This window comes from Nestor notabilis, unplaced genomic scaffold (assembly GCF_000696875.1).
Source record: "Nestor notabilis isolate BGI_N333 unplaced genomic scaffold, ASM69687v1 scaffold16844, whole genome shotgun sequence".
Taxonomy (NCBI): domain Eukaryota; kingdom Metazoa; phylum Chordata; class Aves; order Psittaciformes; family Psittacidae; genus Nestor; species Nestor notabilis.
This window is the reverse complement of record NW_009924476.1, coordinates 1-23543: the sequence shown is the minus strand read 5'-3', so window position 1 is coordinate 23543 and position 23543 is coordinate 1. Positions and strand designations below refer to the sequence as shown.

At 34.2% G+C, this 23543-nt stretch overlaps 1 protein-coding gene across 1 annotated transcript in view; it reads right to left on the bottom strand.

Annotated features, from left to right (window-relative positions):
- Positions 1 to 21826, bottom strand: part of SLIT2 (slit homolog 2 (Drosophila)) — a gene marked incomplete at its 5' end in the record, with an annotated part of 47737 nt that extends 25911 nt beyond the window's left edge. The window contains 9 exons of the mRNA XM_010012624.1: positions 7256 to 7395; positions 8821 to 8918; positions 9052 to 9176; positions 13856 to 14019; positions 16447 to 16518; positions 17899 to 17970; positions 18233 to 18304; positions 21016 to 21084; positions 21682 to 21826. Of these exons, the coding sequence (XP_010010926.1) occupies positions 7256 to 7395; positions 8821 to 8918; positions 9052 to 9176; positions 13856 to 14019; positions 16447 to 16518; positions 17899 to 17970; positions 18233 to 18304; positions 21016 to 21084; positions 21682 to 21826 (957 nt within the window). The remainder of the gene's footprint in view (positions 1 to 7255; positions 7396 to 8820; positions 8919 to 9051; positions 9177 to 13855; positions 14020 to 16446; positions 16519 to 17898; positions 17971 to 18232; positions 18305 to 21015; positions 21085 to 21681) is intronic.
- Between the last annotated feature and the right edge of the window lie 1717 nt (positions 21827 to 23543).

The following is a 23543-nucleotide window of genomic DNA, read 5'->3' as shown; positions in this document are numbered from 1 at the left end:
AAGCAATGTCAGCCACTATATTTCTGAATGAAAAGGAGAGCTCTAATACAAATGGACACAGGCATCTGAATATAACAACAAATTGCTAATCACAGGGAAGGTTACTGAAGAAACAAGCTTAAAATCACTAGGGTATTCACAAAGCTGAGTATGATAATAGAATAAAAAATAGAGGCAGAATGTCAAAGAAAGAATGGTCAGTTTTAATAATCAAAATCAGGTTTTTGCTAGAAGATCTGTTAGCTGTTCCAAAACTAAAATAACAAATATGTATTACAGACTTACTGCTAATTGCTAGAATAACAGGACTTTAGATGTGTGTATATATATATATATATATATATTCATTCCAGCTCCTGATCTTGATTGCAAAATATTGTGAGTCAACTTCTGCAGTATTTATGTTTCATCATTTAGATATTATTATTGGAGTCTTTGACTGGAGGTCTCTGCTTTATTACTTCGGACTGAAATAGCCAATAGAGTGTAGGAGTGGTTGGAAAATATCAATGACATTTAACGAACTATATACAGAAAAGCGCTGCATTTTTATGAAGTCTTGTGTTTGATGAACATTAGACAATATAAATGATTTAAAGTCTTGAGCTGATTCAGAAAAGACAACTAAAAGTACCTAGAATGCAGTTTATAACCACAAATGTGATGATATTGTTGGAATTTAATTTTAAAATAAAATTCTAGATTTGATTTATTTCTGGACCATTCCTATCTTTCACTATCGTGTATGTCTGTTCATCTATTCCCCATGCTTGTGGATCTGAGTGTAAGACAGGGTTTATTTAGTTTAACATTTCTAGTTGTGTTATATGTGCTGTTTGGCAATGGCAAAGAAATAGCAACTTGGAGGCAAGTAAGCTTTTAAACAATTAAGGAAAACAAAGGATGGATCATAGACCAGAATCCATAACGGCAGTGATCAATTAGTTGCAGGTATTCAGCTTGACGAGGATATCATGTATAACTCTCCCTTTATGAAAATGCAGTTAGATTACCTTAATACTCAAGCTTTTAATATAAAATAGTAATTTGAAGTATATTAAGCTAGATGAAACAAAATTTTACAATCAGTGTTGAAAAGCGGAAGTAGCAAAGGTATCTCTGTCATCTAAGAAGCTGTAACACTTCAGTGCAGTTCTAGTAAGAATGAGGATTATGATCCTGATTTAATGAAATAATTAAATTTTTTATCAAGTTTGAGAGGACAAGCTTTGCATTTGATTACTTGCATGCTTAAATTCTAGGCAGCCAGTTATTTGATTACCAAGTGAATTGAAAGTAGTAATTCGCTCCTTTGTTTTAGTAGGAAGAAGACCATATAATGAAGATTCGAAACATGGAAAAATATATCCATCTATATCTAGATCTCATCTAGATTTGTATTTATATCTATATCTATACCCATATCCATATCTATCTATATGTGTCTAGGGCTTGCCTAAACTGAGTAATTACTTAAAATTATCTCCTACTGCCCTCCCCCCTGCTTTTAATTTCCTACTACTGTCACAATTCAAAAGATGTTTGGCATGATAAAGCTGACTGATCCTCAAAGAAACTTACAGATCATCAATAGCTTTTATGTTCAGCTGCCAAGATATTACAAGTATGTATCACATACACATCTGCTAAATTTTGTTGCCGAACTTATTTCACATTGCCTGAATGTTTGATATTTTTCCTTGTGAGGATTTTGTTCCTGATATAATCAGTAATTTTAATATGTTATAGTTCACACTTGTATAATACATTTACAGTGACTATAATTCTGTTCAGAATTCATTGCCTTTCTACCTTTAATATATTTAAAGACATTTAAACATCAGCAAGACTAATTATACACAGGTAACAGTTGCTTCAACTTCAAATGGAGACTTGAATCTCTTCATAGTAGCATCTTCCCTTTACATTCCATTTGAAAAGCTGTCTTTCATTAACATAGAAATTAAGTTTTTCTTTTGATTTCCTAAACTTCTGTAATTTGCGCTACTGCAAATCAGTGACAAAACAAAATTTTATCCATGAGTTACAGATGTCAAACTAGTTATTTTAATCTGCTTGTTTTGTTTTTTTTTAATTAAAAACTAGCATAATTAAGAACTCAACTTTCCTATTTATTTATATTGAGTTTGCACTTAGTTTTTTTAGGGAAAAGTACTCTTTCATAAAATCAACCAGTTTCATACTGGGACGGTAACAGAACAATGTAGAAAAAATAACTTAGGAAGTGACAAGGGAAAGGAAAACAAGAAGCTATCTAAAAGTAATAATAAAATGCAAATATGTCAGCCTGCCTAAATGGAATACGGCTTAAGCATGGAACACCTGTGGCTGGAATAATTTTCTGTAAATGTCTTGTTCTCTCCATCATTTACAGAAATAATTCAGGCTCCCAGTTTAAGTTGGAAGAATTATTCATCAGATGTCTAAATTAATCAACATAGTTGGTATAATTGCTGCCTTGCTCAACATGTTATTTCATGGATAATGAATATATTTTTATTATTAGTGAAATATGATATTGCTTTATAGGCTGCACAATATATTTATGAAATTAAATTAATGGCAAATACACTACAAGATGATCCATTTGCTTTTAAAACTACATATGCAATTTCATAAATATGTCATCACTGACTATGTTAGCTCTCAGACTGTATAGATGATCAGATTGTACGGAAGACGGTTTATCTCTTTTAGTGAGATAGGTGTTGGGCAGAAACCTAGATCAGCAACACCCAAAATTAGTGTCATAAATCTCTCCACTATTACTTTTCTTGTACCATAGCCTCAGCTTAATGTGGTCATTTCAGTTTCTTCAGTTATTTACAGCAAAAAAGGCCACAGAAATGATGAGCAAGAAGATTGCCATTTTATACTCCAGCATATTTTTCTAGTACCATGAACTAATAAGGATATTAAAGCAAAACAGTGCTATAAAACAGAGAATACATTCAAATGGAACCAATTTATCTCTTTAAGGTGATAAGAATAAAGATTTCAGAAGACCACCATGGGAACATTTTGTTAGGTCTACCAGAGGGTGCACATGCTTTTAGTACATCTGAAAAAAAGACAATGAAAGTAGTATTAAAGTTCTCCTGCACAGCGATCTGCATCTTCAATGACCTTCTTTTGACACGTATTCACAGCAAGAGCCAAATGCCTAATTTGAGGATTTGCAGTGAGCTTTCTAAATTACATCTATATACGATTTATTTGATCATTTGTAAGAACTGAAATCCATGCACCTTTAAGGAAAGGAAAGTGAGAAACCAAAGTAAGTGAAAATAGGCTTAAAAGACAACTGACCTTTTTCCACTTCATTCAGATTAGCAGCTTGCAGTGACAAAGACAGAAGAGACAAGAGACTTTTTACATTGTAATACAACAGCATAGCACATTAAGCTAACACACAACTATAGCAGCAGAGAGGTTGATATAGCAAAATGAAGCAAGCTTCAGAGTCTCACCTACAGCAGAGCAAAACAAACAGAAAAGGTAAGAAGTACATGCCACTGGTGGCATAAGAAAGATTTTACTTCTGAATCAGTTAGATATGTGATCTAATGACTGATGAAAATGGGCAAGAGAAATGATCATCTGAATCTATAGAATGCACATAAAATGACCTGAAGTTTACTAAACTGAGATTAAAATAAAGGAGATGACAACGTTAAGAGAATAGCAAAGTTAAAGAGTGCAGGACATAGGTATTTTTATTTCTCAAGGTTTCATCAGACACCCTGAGTGTCTGCTGATTCCATTTGCTTACTGTTGTTTCACAGTTGCAGTCTGCGATCTTAAGAAAGCTCACAGTATATAGTGCAAATATAATTTCTTTGTCTTTCCACCTGTAACTGTGGAGATAATTCTAAAATTTAACTGAGGCAGAGAAACATGGATTAATTCCCAATTACTAAGCACCATCATAATCAGAGAAGTAAAAAAGTGACTGCTTTTACATTGCAACATTCTTTATAACATTTTTCATAGCTTTTGTACGTATTTTCAGAGTTAATTTGAGATTCTAACAAGCTCTCCACCTGAAAAATAAAACTTTAAAGAAGAATGATACCAGCAGGTTTCAGCTGACTTCTTCCTTATACTGTGCTACTGAAATGTATAACATATTTGCAGATAACCATTCAGCCAGAAAAATATTCTAGGCTAGTGCACTTCCACATTCAGTACATATATGCTGTGACATCTTGAACACAGACAATTCAAAGTATTTCCAACAGAATTAAAAGAGAATAGGATGAGCCTATGGTGGTATTTTCATGGCATGTATACTATCCCACTCTGCAGCAACTTACAGCTCATTGACTTTCTGAGCTAGAGATAAGTATCTCTGAATTTAAAAAATCTTTTAACCTGCTGAATATATAGCTTGTTCTCCTGATTGTTAACCTACTTTTGCCCAGCTAGTACCTGATCTCATTTAGTGAAAAATACCTTTCATAAAAAAACACATTAGCAATATGCACATCTGATTTTAACCTGTTAGAATAGACACCAAAATCCAGATGTTTACAATGTTCCTCATGAAATTCACTGTATCCATACTGGACAGGGATTCTGTGATATATCTTTCAAATCAGGCTATAAGCCAGAGGAGAAAAACTAAAAAAATCCTATAAATAATTTGGTACCTCATACACACTTGAGGCAACTGCAACATTACTTTATATTCTGAACACTACCATTTCTATGTACTGATGTGTCCAGACGACTGTCAGTCAAATTCTTAACGCTGGAAGTTATTTCATTATTATGCAAGATCAAGGATAATGGACATGAAGACCCCTTGACTACCTCAATGTTTTATATTTTCTCCTTACAATAAATCTCAAAAATTACTTAGGATATCACACATCATGTCCTATCCTCATATGCTTTCTCAGAGAGTATACTGTAGAATTCTGTACTGTATCCTGTGGAATGAAAAAACTGAACTTTTGCTACAATTTTTGCCCAAGTTGTTTACAAAATGAATTGAAGCTCTTGGTGTTGTACATTTTAAAAAATCCGTTTGTTTTGGCAAGGTGTTGAAAAAAATCTGATGAGATGGTGTAAATTCTCAACATTTTTTAAAAAGCAGCACAGTTAAACTTAGTGATTACAAGTAGATCGATTTATTTTATAGTTGGTGAGATGCTTATCTACTCACTTCTGTAGCAATTATGAGTAGGCATTGCATCTGTAAAAGCAAATCTTTTTTCCCAAAAAAGTTACAGTTAAAAAAATGCACTTGCTATGTAAACTCATAGTATTTTCCTTTTAGAATTATGCACAATTATGAATCAAATTAAAAAATACACATCCTTGTATTTTGAGTGAAGAAGTACAACTGCAATACAAACGTCAAAAATGTTACCAGTGCTTATTCTCCTTTTTTCTCTAACTGTGTAAATGTATGGAGAAATGCTACAATTGCTGGTCCAATTGTAATTGCAAAATTTACATTTCAATCACAATACTACAGAAATGCAACAGGTACACTTAATCAAAGTTTTAGGCTAGCACATGTAAACAAGCCTTTATATCCACTTCATGGATATTTAATACAGAACAGTCCTTCCCATGGCATACTGTGAATATAGCAAGCCATTGACTCTAGCAGTTACATGCACTCAAGAGCAATGTCGAAAATGAAGAAATGAACACCTGCAAAGCTGCAGAGGAGGAATGCAATTGCAAATGAATTGTCTGCTATCTAACAGACATATGAAACCTTTCAGCATGAAGCCACTGAACACGAATACCAGACTGATGTGATTTTGGTTTGCTTTCTTCCAGTCAACCTAGCAGACTAACTCATCCCATTTTTAAAGTAGACAGTGATTGATCCCAGGGGAGCTGAAGCTTGACTCACATATACCTGAAATAGCTGTTGTCGAAGAAATAGCAAACACTTATCTCATTGATGCTGTTACCTGTTATTTTCTAAAGCTTGAATTGTCAATTGCTCTTAGGTATTAAGGTATCAAGCAAAACAGTATTTTGCCTAAGCAGATTATGTCTGTTCTTCCAGATGTGGACCATCCACTTATTACTAGTACATACCTTATTCTGGTTAGTTATACTTTTAACCTCTATTGCAGTGCATATGATAGCTCATTCTGTATGGAGAAGTTTCTACGAAGTATTTACCCAGCATATGTACTGGGTGAATACATGTATTAGATTATGAAATTGCATTTCTTATACTTGTGTTCTATCATCTTCACTCTCTGTGGGTTTCCAAGATTTAAATATTAACTTTATGTCTGAATGCCCTGAAACATTTGAACAATCCAATAGGTTGTAGAACTAATAATGGAACTACCTTGGATTAAACAGGAGTTGGCCGTGTTTTCAATAAATGGAATTAACTAAAGAGTTTACCTCTCCTCACAGGTTTCCAGAGCTCAAACCTGATAGATTAAAATAAAGATATAGGATGGCTGAGTAGCGTTAATTCCCAAGTGATGATGTATTTTACATTTCCTTTTTCGTGTATTTCAAGTCATGGCTTTATGAATTTAAGCTCTGTGTTCTCGTAGTGGTCAGCTAGCTGTGAGAAAATAGATCTGTCTAGTTAGAAAAACTATGAAACAGATCAGTGTAAACAATAGATCCTACTTATTCTCCAGTGTTGACGTTCTAACTATCCTCCGTTCCCACAGAGATGATGACAGCAAGCAAGAGACCCTCTGTCCCAAAAAGAGGGAAATGCTTTGGCCTGTCTGCCAACTGATAGAAACAAATAATTAGACACTCACTAATAAGTTGGGTTTTTGGTTTGGCTTTTCTCTGTGATAGAAGAGAAAGCATCACACTCTGTATTATTGTTTCTAATGCAGGACAGGACAAAAGCCAGGGGTACCAAATTCAGTTCCCTACTGGCACAGACACATGCTTTTCTGTATACGAGGTAAAAGTAGAATATTTTTCACATTTCTACACCTACAGAGGTTCTTCACTGGGATGTCTGGGTTAGGTAAACAGTAGGGAAGGACACATTTTGAATGATCTTTTAAATATCAAAATTCTCTAATTTCTAAAGTAACAAAGGAATTAGTGAGTGGCCATTAAGTCTACTTTTGACTGCAAGCCATATAGGAGAAAAATATAGAGGTAAACTTGGCTTTAAGTCAACTAAAGAGTAACTACTAATTCACCTACAAACTGAAAAATACTATTGTTCTGATAGGAATTCTTGAATTACCTATACTTCCTCTTATACTCCTACCTGTATATTCCGGTGGACAAAGGCAAGTATAGTTATTAATTCCATCCATGCAAGTAGAATTATTTTCACAGTCATTGTCTTCACAGTCATCAACATTTACTTCACAGTTTTCACCTTCGAATCCATCTGCACAAGTGCACCTGTAATACAAAAACAAAACTAACCACATTGACATTTTAGCTGGGGAGGCCAGGCATGAAGTTCTGTAACTAATAGGTACAATAATTGATAATCATCATACCACAAAGAAACACAGCTGATATAATGTAAAAAAAACCCCAAAATAATAAACACTACCAAAATATATTTCATATTTTAAATTACAGGAAAAAGGCTTCTAAATTTGTGCCTTGTTCTTTAGGTTAAGTTGCTTCTTAAACCACTGAATAGTCCTTCTGAAAAGCATGCTACCTTTATATTATAAGGTTAGATTTTATTTCTTATGGGAAGTGATCCTTTTGCCTTTATTAAACACATGGAAAAGATTATGGAATCAGGGATTAGTATGTAATAGTAGGATTCCAACATCATTCAGTTAAATGCACCAATCTAAAGCTCGGTTTAATGTTCTATGCACAATACATGAACGAATATATAAAAAGAAAGCCTGTATAAAACTTCAAAGCAGTAATGATTTTTTGTTTTTAAGTATGTCTATACAAAAAAACACATCAAAATAGATAGCAAGTGTAAAAGATCACTGAAACATGACTACACATACATTTTCATGTAAAATGCACTATCTATAATTTCTGCAGCTTTCATTACAAGATTGCTTTGATTTTCAAAATAAGTAGCGTTTAAACAAATAAATGGAAAAGGTCAAATTCTGAGACATGACTATGTCAATTTAAATTCTAGAAGCATAGTATGAAGATGTATACACTTAAATTTTAATAGAAAACTATTTAATCTTTGGGCAGAATTTGGATTAAAAAATAAGAATAATGTCATAATGAATTGCAGGATAATGAATTGCATCTTTTTGAAGTGTCACTTCTAACAAGCTTGAGGTGTAGATTATTAAATGACTAATAATTTCACATAAGAATGCAAAAGAACTTTATTTCATAATTCATGAAGTACATCTGGAGTAATTGTACTGTGTGATTAAATAACTCAAGATTAAAAATGCTCACAGCATGTTTATCTGCTGGCATAGTGAGTTTCAAATGAATCATTAATTTTCTGTTTCACTGGGATTTACATTTTATCATTTACATGCTGTCTGTTGAAGTAATACACACAACAACAGATGAATTGTGAGATTTTTTTCAGCAGGGATCTAGATAGCTATTAATTAGCATAATGGAGTCAATACTGTGTTGTCTTGACCTGATATGCCTCCACTAATTACAATCATTTGTTATTGTTTTTAACAGTTTCAGAGCTTTAGAAGCTTTCCAAGGACAGCAACATGTTCTGAAAACTTAAGAAACACTAAAAATCTGCCTTTGTGGTGCACTTACCAGCAAACAGAGAACCCAAATATTAACACCAAAATTATTTCAGCATATAAAACTCAGCAGTTTTCCATCCTGTTATCACAATTAAAAGCAACCTACCAGAAACCTTCTTTTTCTCCTTCTTTCAAATGACAAGTTCCGCCGTGATGGCATGGGTTACTAATGCAAGCATGAATGGGAATATCACAGTCTTGACCCTATGCAGGGAAAAACAGTTATAATTTAAGAAGAACGTACAGACAGTAGTGGAAGGGAACCAAATAAAACTCAAAGGTTGTTAAGAAGCAGCTTACATTTCAGTAAGCTTTTTTCTCTTCATTCAGTACCTACCTTGAAACCATATGGGCAAGTACATCTATAGAAGTCAACTGGATCATTGTTGCAGGTTCCATCATTTTTACATGGATTTGATAAACAGGGGTTACACTTAGCAAGAATATTAACATCCACAGGCCCTTAAAAATACAAATTTGATAGTCAGAAACAAACAACGATTTATATTTGACAGGATATACTTGCCATGTTGCTTTAAATTTAAAATGAAATTTATATTTTAGACTTTGTGGTGTTTCCATACGGACAAAATGCTGAACTGTCCTTAATACTTTTGAAATGGCCAACTAAATTTGAGTAGGATTCTTAGTTTTATAATGACAAAATTCAGGAATTAATATTGACAAAATCTTAAGTTTCAGAAGGCAGACTTAGAGCTTTGGCCTACATAAATCTTACCCTTACAAATAAATATTTTTAGATATTTAATTATCTTTCTGTTGTTTTACAATTTTAATACAGCCTTTTCATGGTGAATTTTGAAGTTAGGCACCATCAATTTTTATATTTTTTTGTAAAACAACCAAAGAAATCGCTGTTTATTTGTTAAAAATTAGAAATCACCTGTGTATAAATAATGTTTCATTTTCATACACTTTGTGACAGAAAAAAGTTTGATTATGAGAAAATAGATGACTTTGCCAAAAGCTTATTAAGAGAATGATCATACATTCTCTGTTATCTCCAACTCTATTGCCTGATGACATTACTGTCTTCAGCTTGATTTCAGATTTCACCTATGAAAAAAAACTTCAGCTATCCACATGTGATTTGTATATTTCAAGGAATAATCAGTGATTTCTTCTAACTAGACACAGAGTCAAAACTCTTGAGACCTATCGGTAGAATTGCACGACAGCCCCATCACAGGTTTTACTCAGGAAGAGACAGACTGCAAAGTTTTCCAGGCTAACAGGCACTTTTACTGAGATATAGGGCTTCGGGGGGGTTTAAGCTTCAATATATTAACTTTCTTTTCTTGTTTTCTTTGCAAAAATAATCTCTCATAAATCACTGTAAAGGAACTGGCATGCAAGGAAGCCATGATTATATGAATTCAGAAAGGGTTGTTAAACAAGAAGAGGTTGACATTTTATTTTTTTATTTATTTTTTAATCTGCAGTTGCTGGTATCCTTCTGTGTCACAGCTTGCAAGCAAATCTAGAGGGATGAACATGTTAATCTGTGATAAGATGCTTACTGCAAAGCCACAATCTGTATGGATCATTGACTTTTCTTGTCTCCATTACCTTATTTTGTAAGAGAAATCTATACCCGATTAAAATTTCTGTTAAACCAGCAAACAGTGGAGGTAGAAGAGTTGAAACATACATCATAGAATTAAAATCTAGAAAGTCCTGTCTGTGTACTCTAGAATCTGCTGATTATTTCTAGAATACATTAAGAGGTTCTGTGAATAAAATAAAGTGCAAGAGGCACATATTTAAAAAACAAAAAAATGGAAACACTGATACAGCATGGAAGTTTATGCTTCCTTACCTCAACTATTCTGAACATCATATTCTCTTTTCTATTTCTCATGCAATAAACAGCTAAATATTTGGCATGAATTAAAAACCATTCAGTAACTAAGATTATTTTCTAAAACAGATTAGCGATCCTAATTTCACTTCCAAAACACAGCCAGAAAATGGGAACCTAAGTCTCAACACAATCATATACATCACTGTATCTGAATTTGTGCTGTGCTTATTTCAAACTATTATTTATGTATTAGCCAATAAAACTTAAATTATGATTTATTATTCTTCAGTTGTAAGATCAAAAAATGGAAGTGTTTCAGGTAGTTTTACTGAAGTCTAATGGAAAGCCAGTTCTGCTACTTATTTTCATTTCCACTCTACTGCTCCTTTCATTTTTCCGCTTGCATGTGTTAAAAGACTCGTACATGAAAAAGAATTGGGTTCATAATCTATTGTTTAGTTTTTCATATGTAGACATTAATATTCTTGAATAAGCCCTACATGTAAAAAAAAAAAATCCTTAAAAAAAAAAGGAAAAAATAAGCAGCATTCTTTAATAAACAGTGAAAAACTAAGAGTATTTTATTGACATAGGCACACACATGTAGCTAACATTTCTGAAGAAAAACATGACACGAACTCCCTCAAAACCAGCTTCTACAGAAACCTATTGCAAGAAAAACTTTCAGCTCTGACATTTTATGACTCTTGTTCTCTCTTGTATATGGCCTCAAAATCAGTATCTACACTGATTCACTTATACTGAAGCTGCTAATGAAATCACCAATTTTAGTACAACAATCGTTTCAGTCAGACAATTTTCAGACCTCAAACCCAGGCTTTTAAAATACGAAAACTGTTCACACAATACATTAAACAATATACCATGAAGCATCAGCTGTAAATTCATCACAGGGGAAAACAAACAGTAAACATGCATGTCTTAGGAAAAAGGACTGCTTGAGGTACACAAAAGGAAGGTCAGAAGGTCTGCTCTTAATCAGATCACCCGTTCCAGGTCTACTTATAACCTTACCTGGTATCAGAAAACCACAAGGCCCTGGAATCTCTAGAGGCAGGGCATGGATGATAAAGAGGTAAAAGATTGAGAATCTGTTAGAGGCCACATAAAAAAGGAAAAATAAATGAAGAAAAACAACTGAAAGAAGAAAAAAACTAATGGATGATTCCTGAAGTAAAAGAACTCATAAGATTAGTAAGGTGCAACGATTTTATGGAGCTTTAGAACTGAGATGAGACTTAATTTTAAAATGCTCATTTTCACTGTGAACTATTAATTATGTAAATAAAATTCAAGCACCTGTTTCAATTTCACTTGAATCAAGAGATACTGATAAGAGGGAATGACTCACTGCTCTCTTCCTGTAAATATTTACACAATAGCTGACCATGAACAGATAATTCTGAAAAGAGTCCTCTCCCTCCTAGGCCAAAATTTTGGTTCTAATAGGAATATAGCATCTTCCTAATTTCTATTCAACAGTTCATTTTTAAGCAAAAGATAGAATTACTTCCCTGTGAGAAACTGGCACATAATTTCTTACAGGGCCATCATGTCATTGAAAAGCTACTGATTTGTAATCTGTAATTATGAGCATCTTCACAGGACAGTGTCAGAAAAATAATTTCTCTCAAAGGTATCCATAATACCAGACCTGCACTCTTGGAAGTGAAACAAATACATTTCTTATTCTGCAAAATAATAGAAAGGATATTTTCTGATGGGCAAGGGGGAGTAAGATGTACTTCTGGATTGTCTGGCAGAAACATAACAATAACTGTAGGCAGGGGTGATACAGTGTTTAAGACTGACAGAGCTGGAAAATAACCAAACAGATCCCTCATGTTCATGAAACCATTCTTTCACTTATGTCCCTACAATAGTGTGTAATAAGAGCATATCTGCAGTAACGTTCAGTGGATACTTGTAGAGAAAAAGAACAGATTGTCCAGCAAATGTCCTATCTAAAATCAGACTAAGAGACTTTGCAACAGATGAATGTCATATGCAATGAACAAAGGCATGATCTCAGAGATGTACTTTTGAAAAACTGCAAGAAGGACTTGGAGGGAGACACAATTCACCGGCATCACAAGCAACAAAAAGGGTTCTAGTGGTTTTTGTTTACAAAAAAGTTTTTTGACAGAAAGCCTAAGGAGAGAAGACTGAATAGGAGGAACATGCAGTAAAGAACAACTTTGGATGTGACAAACTCCAACAAAGTCCCACTGCTTTTTTTAAGAAAGAAATTACTAAGGGATTAAGCTCACCCTTGAAAATACATTAACAGATGAGTAAATCAAAATAGCTTGAAGAGTACCTACACTGAGAATGAATTACTTCTACAAGATTAAAGATCATATTCATCTGATGCCTCAGAAATAACTATAAGCTTAGTAATGACTTACAACTATAAGCACACATAAATTCTGTTTATTTTGTATTTGCTTGTTTGCATTTTTTTTCAATTGGGGATTTCCATGTTTCTAAATCAGCACCATGAAAAAAGAAGCTACAGCAGAAGTTTTCTATGTTTTCAAAATATTTAAGAAGGCAGAAATGGATGGAATAGAAGATTAAACAATAAAACAAAACAAGTTCTCTCTCCATGTGAGTAAAAAAGGTACTTTTCTAAGTAAGGCTCAGAAAAAGAACCTAGGAATTCACAGACAATAACACTCTAAGTTGTGATATAAATGCCAGCATCATTGTTCAGACATGGAGATAAATACTCTTTGTCCAAACCCTGGGAAACCTCTTGAACATTTTAGACTGAGACCTCTATAGTGGTATCACATCCTTTTATCTACAGAGTTTTTTGGGGTGTCTTTTATGCTTTTTTCTGAAATACCAGAGGAAGCATTCTGGACATGTTGGTGCAATTAATTACGGACTAGGAAAGGATTATGGGTGTATTTACAGTTTTTACTGTAAAAAGACTGAAGGAAAGGACATTCGTTAGCTAAGGGAAGTATAGACGTTTAAACTGTAGTTCACAACTGAGACAGTACCAAATACCTGTGTGCATCAGTGTACTGAGAAATACTATACTGCTAGTCCAAAGATTTTTTCACTCCACCTATTTAAAAAGAAATACGCATTGAAGTCTTTAAAATAAGTAGAGTTCCTGAATGGAACCAATGGGTACATCCTTAAGTGTGAGGAAAAATGATGACAATGGTGAGTGAAGATGCTATAAGAAGTGTATTTAGAGCACACAGGACTCTTATTTCACAGCTCAACTATTTGTAAAAACTCAAAATATACACTTCAAAGAGAAACACTACAACAGTACCTTGGCAAGTGAATTTTTTAGAAGGAGTTGTGAGAAGAAGTTTATCTGCCATTTCTCCAGGACCAGCACAACGTGCAATACCAGGCTCTTTGTATTCCGATTTTACCCAGTCAGATAGCCATTGCATGTTACAGTCACAATAAAGAGGATTTGCTCCAATAGCCCTGTCAAAAACAGACAAATAAAAAGGGAATAAAGTTTTAAATGGTTGCTTTTAAAAAGAGAAGCCAGAAAACAGGTTGGCAAAAACTCCTTTCAAACCACAAATCTGCCCTACCTCCATGAAATGGACCATAAGAGCATGAAGTGTCTGGATCTGGGTTCTAAATCAAGAAGTGACAGATTTAGAAGTAAACTTTGTCCAGGAACCTAGCTATTCTTAGCTGCATTATGTGTGAACTTTGGACAGCTAATACTAACTAGCTCTGTTTCACTGTTGGTATTTAATGGCCAAGATCTGCATAAGCAGAATGAAACTGATACTGGGAAATTAAGTTAGCAAGAATAAAGTATTTTCTCCAAAGCAGCCAAGGCAACCCCACAGAATTCCACCCTGATATTTTTCCTTTTCAGTTTATGGCTCCCAGGCTAGTACAAACCATCTGTTTCTAGGCTTCCAAATTTGATTTAATTATTTCCTCTTTGGAGCTCTCCCACTGAACTCACAGCTATGTGCGGAATTCCGTAAGAAGTCTCTGCTGTATAAGTAAATAAAACTACATTATCCTAGCTTTGTGGTAGTTACATAAGAACTGCCTTGTTATGAATGCAAATAAATTTATTTAAATAAATATGATTTGTTTTAAAATTAAAAATAATTTAGCTAGAGATTTTGAAAATTTATTTCTGTAAAGGCTTTTTAAATATCTATTTTCTCTGCTAGAAACTATAAATACTCTTAAAATTTGGAGGATAGAAGCATTGTGCTATTCTATAAAGTTGTACTGCTTTTAAGAAATACAATAATCATGTAAGTTTCAACACATAATCTTGACATCTGCACAAACTGTCTAATAACAGTATTAGAACGTTCTCCTTCTCCAGATGTTTCAGTACTTTCATGCAGATTTTTCCATCACTTTGGATCAATGGGTCTTCCAGTGACAGAAGAAAACCTTTGGCAGCCAAAGGCCATAGAAACTACCACTGATGAAACACTCTCTTCTGCCACACTAAGCAGGAAGCCCTCTCTTAATTATTGCTACATACTTCCAGCTGAACACAAAAAACCATACATACTGTTCAGTCAGGCTTAAGTCAGAGCAGTAACAAAAATCAGGGCTAGTGATAGGGAACTTCCCATGCAAAGAGAAACACCAAGAATTTGTCCACTCCATATATGCAAGAGTGAATGTCAGCCTGAACTGAGATAACACAACTGCTCTGCTAAAATCAAAATGTTAGCAAGGATAACTGGCAGACTCAGGGGTGGGGGTGGGGGAAATAACAACAACAATAATCAAATCTATGTAAGTTTTACTGATATTTCATTCAGATAAGCTAGTTTAATAGTAATGTTTGAATAAATTATCAATGACAAAGTTTAATCAGCATCATTAAGTTTCTGAGAAATGGTAAATTAAATGCAAATGTCCAATACTGAACTAAAAACAGATAATTAAGTTTTTAACAACTGCAGCTGTTCAGAAACATAAACCCCAGCTATATATGAAGGCACTAGTCAACTTCTCAATTGCAAGCAAGGATTTAATAACTATTCATAAACACAATGAGGTTGACAGGTAAGTAACTTTTTCTAATGTAAGTTTCCCACTGAAAATTAAAATCAAGACAAGTATTGCCTAAAATCATGCTCTGAAAGCAGATGTCATGTATTTAATGTCAATTTAGCACACATCAACACAGAATAATTTCGGGCACTCTGGAGGTCATCTAATCTCACCTACTGCGCAAAGCAGGGCTCACTTCAAAGTTGCTCAGTGCTGTGTCCAGCTGAGCTCTGAAAATCTCAGGGATGGAGATACTTCCACTTCTTTGGGCAACCTGTTCCAAAGCTGAACCACCCTCACAGTGAAGAATTTTCCTTTATGTTCTATCAAACTTCCCTTGTTGCTGCTTGTGACTGTTGACTCCTATTCTTCACTGCGTGCTTCCGAGAAAAACCTGTCTTCATCATTGCTGTAATCCACTTGGTGGCTTAAAGACTATTAGGTCCCTCCTTAGCATCTTGTCACAGCTCATCTGATCCAGCCACCTTCCAACCTTGCTTGCCCCTGACCTGGATTTGCTCTGGTTCATACACATTTGCTTTGTACTTGAGAAACTGAACACATATTCCAGATGTGGCTTTAGGAGGGCCAAGCAGAAGGGAGTGACCACTATGCTCAATCACCTGGCTGCTTTCTTTCTAATTCAGCCCAGAGAGTCTTTAGCTTTCATTGTCATAAGGGCATATGGCAGTTTGCTGCCCACCAGGAGTTTTCCCTGCTGAGCTGCTACCTCTCTGGCCAGTCCGCAGACTCTACCAATGCATGAGCTTGTTCTAGGGCAGTCCTTTGCCTTCTGTCTTTGTTCAAGTACATGAAATTTGCTAAACATAACAAAAAATAAGTTATCATCTGAATACTCACAGGTGTGATAATGCTGAAAGATCATTAAAAGCTCCTTCAGGAACAACAGAAATATCATTGCCATGTAAAGACCTTAAAAAGAAAATAAACAGAATAAAATATATACATAAAAATCAGTGGGTTATATTTGAAAATTTCATCTTTGATGAATGGATTTCAACTTTTCACATTCTTTTTCTTCCAATTCTTCAGTGTTTCCATCTGTTTGTTTGGTATGGTTGTGTTTGGTTTTTTTAAAGCTCTGACAGCCTACACATCATATAATTTGTTCATCCTACGTTTTCATAAGAAATGTTAATAACATGATTATTTTTAAGTGGAAAGAATAAAGGTGAGTAAAAGTAGGCACACTTCTCTAAAGTACTGATTGGATTTAGGGATAGCAGACAAGTTATATTTCTGATTTTTTCAGCAGTTCCCTGAAATCCCATTAATTACGTTCACACTTTTTTTTAATCTTTGATGGACTGATGAAAAATACAGGCATTGACTTTTCATCAATGTAAGTATTAAGGTTATTGCCCTAATATGATAGTAAAGTTAAAGAACTAAAGACTTATTAAACATCAATACTAGGAATAGTGTTCTCCCTCCTGTAGCAAACCTGAAAAGAATATCTCTCCTTTTCTATAAATTCATTCATTCACATGTATATCTAACACATGTAGAATTATGGTTCTTGAAATTATTCATATTTATATAAAATAACTGAAGTTATGTGTGCACACTTAAATAATGCCATGCTTGAGACATTTAATCCAACTAAGCTATTAAATGATTATAAACTACCCAAATAGAGGCAAAAATTACCTCTTTTTGAGGGGGCTTTTGAGAAAGAATTTTTGCAGGTTTTTTTCCTTAATGACAAACCAAAGCTGTAAACTAGACTGACTGTTCTGTATTTTCCTTTGTCTCTTTCTGTGCCCTTACAACCATGTTTTTCTGAGTGGTAAACCAGAAAGTTTTCTTGGAACTAAAATTTAATATTATTGATTTTCGATAATTCACCATGATGTAATGGCTTTGGAAATACTCCCATATTAAATGGAACAAGAAAAAAATAAATCTATTGTTGGAATAAAAAGATTCAAAATTCAACTGCAAAACCCCCTCGTATATATGAGAAATTTATGCATATGGCATTTCTGTTATACTTTAATGCTTACAACAAGGGAGAACATAACACAAAAAAGAAATACAGCCAGGATGAAAAAGCAGAAAACTACAAAGTATAAGTCTGTATATACAATGTTGTCAAGGTTCACATAACTTCTTGTACAGCATTTTGAGCGTATACTTCCTCAGAATAAAGCCACTTAGATTTTTAAGGCTATGTAACTATTACTTCTCAGACACTTGGTAGGGTTTAACTGCCTACAGATTTGCTATCTGCTGTACAAAACAAAAAAAAAATAATCTGGAAAATAGCAATGGTTAAAAAATAATACTTACAACAACCTAAGTGATTTCAACCCATCAAAAGTCCGTGCAGGGATACACCTCAGACGGTTGTAACTCAGAATTCTGAAAATATATAAAATACTGTCAGCAAGTATATCAACCATTCAGTAAACAATGCAGAGCATGACCAAACCCAGCTTTTGCACACATAGCTAGTTAGGAAACAAGTTATTTTACAGCCTCCAAAACAAGCAAGCTTTAATACCAACTAAATGCCCTTTCTTTCCAAGACAAATAAAAAACCAACACCAAAACCAAAAACCAACAAGAAACAACAACAGACTGTAATGCTTCCAAAGAGTCACTGTTACATGTTTAAACTTACAAGGTGAGCAGCTGAGTCATGTTGCTGAAGCTCTGATTAGAAAGAGTGCTGATTCTGTTGTTACTTAAATCTCTATAAAAAATAAATTCAGAAATTCAGACCTTAAAATGACTGCCTCAGTCCTGAAACACTGGAAGTTAAACTGACAGACACATTATTTTTGTTAGTAGAAGCAGTATCATCACTATCAATATTTAAAGCAGCACATACTTTTATTTTACATGCCATATACAAGCCCAGTGAGTGTTTAGCTTGATCAATGAAAAGCATTTTCATTTCAACACAGATGAAAAAGCAGCACAATGCATTCTTGTACAACAGCAATGTCCATCATGCTACTGAGTTAATAATGTAATCCTACATGAACCCAAGTATAGAAATGAAAGTGGTGTCTTAAAAGTAGAAATCATTCTAGTTGTGTCCCTAATGACACCTATGTAAATATCATGTGGTGCTGTACTTAACACTGATATGCTGAAGACATCAAAGCCCAGAGCTATTATTATAAAGAATACTATCTAAGATTTATAGAGAAAGCCTTAACATCTTTCTTGGTTTTCAATATTCTGAATAAAATCTTAAGCATAAGTATGATGGAAACTGGAGTGGTATGCTGGTAGCTTCAAAGAAGCTTTGAAGAAGCTGTATTAAATGTGAATAGTGCTTGTTCTTTATTCCCATATTGTGCTTTAGTTTTCTTTTTATGTCTACTATTTCACTATTGTTTACTGTATTCTGTGGTGTAATACAGCATTGGTTTCTGAGAAGACCTTGATATTTTAACTTCAGAGTACTGTTAAATAGCTATGCAAGATACATACTTCTCCTCTTAAAATTTCATGAAAGCATGTAAGACAACTGACTCATAATAATAAACATATTGGGCAAGTATAACAGAGCAATCTATTCAAAAGAGAAAGAAAAAGTTAGAAATAAACAATTTCCTTTGTTAATCTGAAACTCTGGAGACTTGTGTGTAATTTCTTATTTGGCCACAGAAGAACTATGCATATGCATAGTATTGTAGTTTTCCAAGCACAGCTGAGGAACATTCTCAACTTTGTAACAGCAGTTTGAAAATACATTCAGAAGAGATTACAAAAATGTGCCCGACAGGTCTGATAGAGACTGTTAATACTGGTTTCATTTGCATTTTATTTACTGTTTATCTATTATATATTGTGTTACATTTGTCTGCTAGCTAATTTGTATATATTTTCTAATTAGGAAGAGGAAAAGGTTTTTTCTGATTTCTGGCTGTGTTTGTCACGAATACACCAAGAGTATTCCATCTTTGTGATGGAAGCCTTGACACTATGCTTCATCTTTAGACATATATCTAGTCTCCACTGATACTGTCCAGTCAATACACAGTCCAGTCAATACCCTTGCTTCTTTTATGGAGGTTCCAAAGTTTGCATTTTCTGTGTGCTGCAAGTTATAACTTCCCAAAACAACCCACCAAGATTTCCGATAGGTTCTACACTTGAGAATATTGCAAGGGATTTTTCCCTGACATTATTTGCAAAATACAAAAGCTTTGGAAAGTTGTTTTTTCTAAATTTGTGACCGTGACCACTTTTGTCTAGCATGAGGTAAATAAAGGAAATCAAGATCTTGTTTTTGAATGCCAAACCATTTTCAGGTTTTGCAGAAAAGCTCTAAACCCAGTCAAAAAGAAATTTAAGGGATTTTGTTACTCCTGTCCACTTTTTATTCTTACTATAATGAAACCACAAACTGCTTTCAGAATGTTACACAGTTCAACCTCAGCCAGTATAAATTTTTGTAGTCCTAACAAAAGCCATGGAATTACAGCCACTTGCATCTACATTCTTCCTGTTTCTCTTGCTGTACTCTTACAAGGTACATAAAGAGGTAATAAATTTTAGAGTAGCTAGTGATCTGCCTCAGATCACAGAGTGAGTCATCAAGAGTTGGCAATAAGGCGTACTAGACAAGTGACAAGCCTTCTTCTACAGTCATTAAAGCATGTAGTGTGGGAGAAACAGAAGGGGTTCCATTGAAGTGTTAGAAGAGCTGTCTGCGCTATTCCTATGTGAAGCACACCACTGAGCAAAGTATATAACAGAATATTTCTTTTGTAAATTAAATGATTCTAGTGCCTTTATGGAGTTGGGTACAAAATGCTGTATTACCCTAACACCTTACCCTAATTACCCTAAATCACTAAGTTAGGTAAAAGATCTTACCTATCTTTTCAGGTTAACTATAATTTCTGGTTATTTACTTTATGATGTAATCACTGCAATGAAATACCCCTGTTTATAAAGCTGGAGAGGGACTCTTCATCAAGGACTGCAGCGATAGGACAAGGGGTAATGGGTTCAAACTAAAACAGGGGAAGATCAGGTTAGATATAAGGAAGAAGTTCTTTACTGTGAGGTGGTGAGGCACTGGAACGGGTTGCCCAAGGAAGTTGTGGATGCTCCATCCCTGGCAGCGTTCAAGGCCAGGTTGGACAGAGCCTTGGGCAACACGGTCTAGGGTGAGGTGTCCCTGCTCATGGCAGGCGGGTTGGAACTAGGTGATCTCAAGGTCCTTTCCAACCCTTACCATTCTATGATTCTATGACCAAGTGTATTATACATAAGATGTGATAAGTAGAATAAAATATTCTCTGTTATAAATTGTGGTTAGGTACAATATTTGCTAAAAGATTTTTTTTTTTTTTTTGTTATAACTAAACCCAGGTATAATGAAGTAGGATATTTTGCTTTGTTTTTCATTGCAGTAGAGACTGTTACTCTAAAACTACTTACATGAGTGTCAAATGCTTGTAGTAGGAAAGCTCTTTTGGAACAAGGGTAAACTGATTTCCATCCAAATAACTAAAATAGAAAAATAAAACATAGAACATAAGTTTTTCATTAAAGCAGACGCATCTTCATGCACTAATCTTAGAATCCAACAGCAAAGTTAATAACAAATTAATGCATACTATTTCTGTTTTATAAGAAACCTTTCTTAGAAATTTTGGTTTTTAGAGACACAAGTGAGGACCTGTAGCCTAAGATCCAAATGCTATTGTATGAGATATTATGATAATTATGAAGTAACAGTAATAACAGCCAACTCTTACACAGTACTTCCTATTATTTCATAAAGACTGAAAAATGATGCCTTTATCATAGCTGTTTCACACACCCCTGTAGAGGTAAAAAGCAAATCTGACTTCTGCAAGTCACTTTAAGTGTGGGTTTTGAGCTATTGTAAATAGGAGCAAACCCTGACATTGTAGAGCTAGTCATTTACAGTAGAAATAGCAAGGGCTGGTCCCAGTTCTAACACCAAATTAATTTGTCATGCCTGCACTTTGGGTCACCTTCCCTAATTTCTCCCTGTCTATTCCATAGTATATCAGGCATGACATACTACAAACCTCTTCCTACAGAGTATGTTAGGGACTAAAACCAGTAATCAATTACCCTTCACTAGGAAAGTAGTGTTTTTTCTGTAGGTTTACAGCTCCTGTATTACATTGCTTGCTTCTTCCTCCATGATAATAATTCTCAATAACAGGCTTGTTATCCTTAGAGTTAACAGGTACCGTCACCAGACTCTTATCAGCACCTGAGTTACAGGCAAAAGAAGTCATCAAGCCTTGTCTAAAGAGCTTTGTGTGCAGTTAGTCATTGCAAACTGCAAGTGGAGGGGTTCTTCCTGCAACAAGGGCAAGTAGATTAGAGTTGATAAGAAAGTGCTGAATTTACCTGATCCTCTGAACAGGCAGTGTCTGAAACAGAAAGTGGCAGGAAGATTAAAGTCTCTTGTTTCTAAACTGGGGAAAATGATTTGATGGTGGTATTGTGGTGGTATTACTTGTGTCTCCTGGAAACCAAATAAAAACTACACCCTTGTTATCCCTATACAAAGAAGATATTTCAGCCATCCAAATACTTTGGGCACACTTGAGTTAAGAACAGCCTTTGTCAGAGACATTCTTAGATTAGTTATGAGCTTAATGTCTCTAAGTATGCTGCAGCATCTTTAGAAACTTTTGTCTTGACTAAATGGATAGGCTGAAACACAGTTAAACTGATATCCTTATATCTACATCTAATAAAAAAGCTTTTTCTTTTTTTTTTTTTCCCCTTGGACCTAACCTTCTGTAGGGCTGCTTGCCAAACCCAAACGTGTCTCAACAAGTTTCATGCTTACACTATGTTAATGGCATTACATAAGTGGTGGTGAAGAGAGCATGGGCTCATATACGTCATTATTAAAAAAGAAACCAACAACATTTTAACTTTTTGAAAAAGAGTTAGTATTCTGAGAAAATTCTTCTATTGACAGATAAATTAGGATATATTGCTTTAGCTTCATTAGAACTAAAGTACTGCAAGTATCCACTTGTCTGATAAAAATCCCTCCTTGTTCAAATGAAGCAACTATTAAGATATTTTATAAAACACATGAAGACTACATCTTGGAAGGGTTATGCATGCTAATGAACAAGAAGAATCAATCAGTATGCAACTGCTAACAGGAACCACCTTCATTATCCTTTTGAAAAATATGCTAAATTGCATGCTTAGACACTAATTAAAGCATACAAAACTGTACACAAGTGAGTTTTCAGTCACAGTCAGGGTTCCACTTGCAATTCCAAAAGTACCTCCCGTTAGCTACTTAATTTTATATTGCATTGATGCCCTTAAATTTCTTACACCAGACCATATTTAATTAAGTCAGTTTCTACTACAAAAAAACAAACAAAAAACCACCACTGAATCCTAATGAAGTAAGTTATAGGTTTATATATAGCTGTGTGCTAATTTGAGTTCTTAATAATTTCTCTTCATTAATGACTAAAGCTTTTTGGATGTTATTAAGCACCAAACTAGTAGTGGACATGTCTGAATCTTCTATATGATCCCAAATGGTGAAAGAATAAAACTGTTTTAGTGACTTAAGATACACAGTTATGATGTCTTCTGAAAAAAACACAACATTAATCAGTTGTTATGAAGCAGTAGTAATTTATTTGCCATATGTAACACAAAAATTATTGTCAATAACTTCTATTTCTTTCAATCTTGTGACCTATCTTATCAAGATTCAAAACAGACTAATAACCCAATTTTTAGGTTTATTTTCCCTTTCATAATGCATAAAAATCAACTCATCTAGTCTTCTTCAGTTATTGTCTTCAAACAATATGTGAGGTAGGAAGCTCTTTTTTGTATCAATGTTACTGTCCATCTGCATATTCATATGATACCTTTTCATAAAGAGCAATCTTACCATTTCTCTCATATAAAAAGTATAAAATTAATAGATAAATATA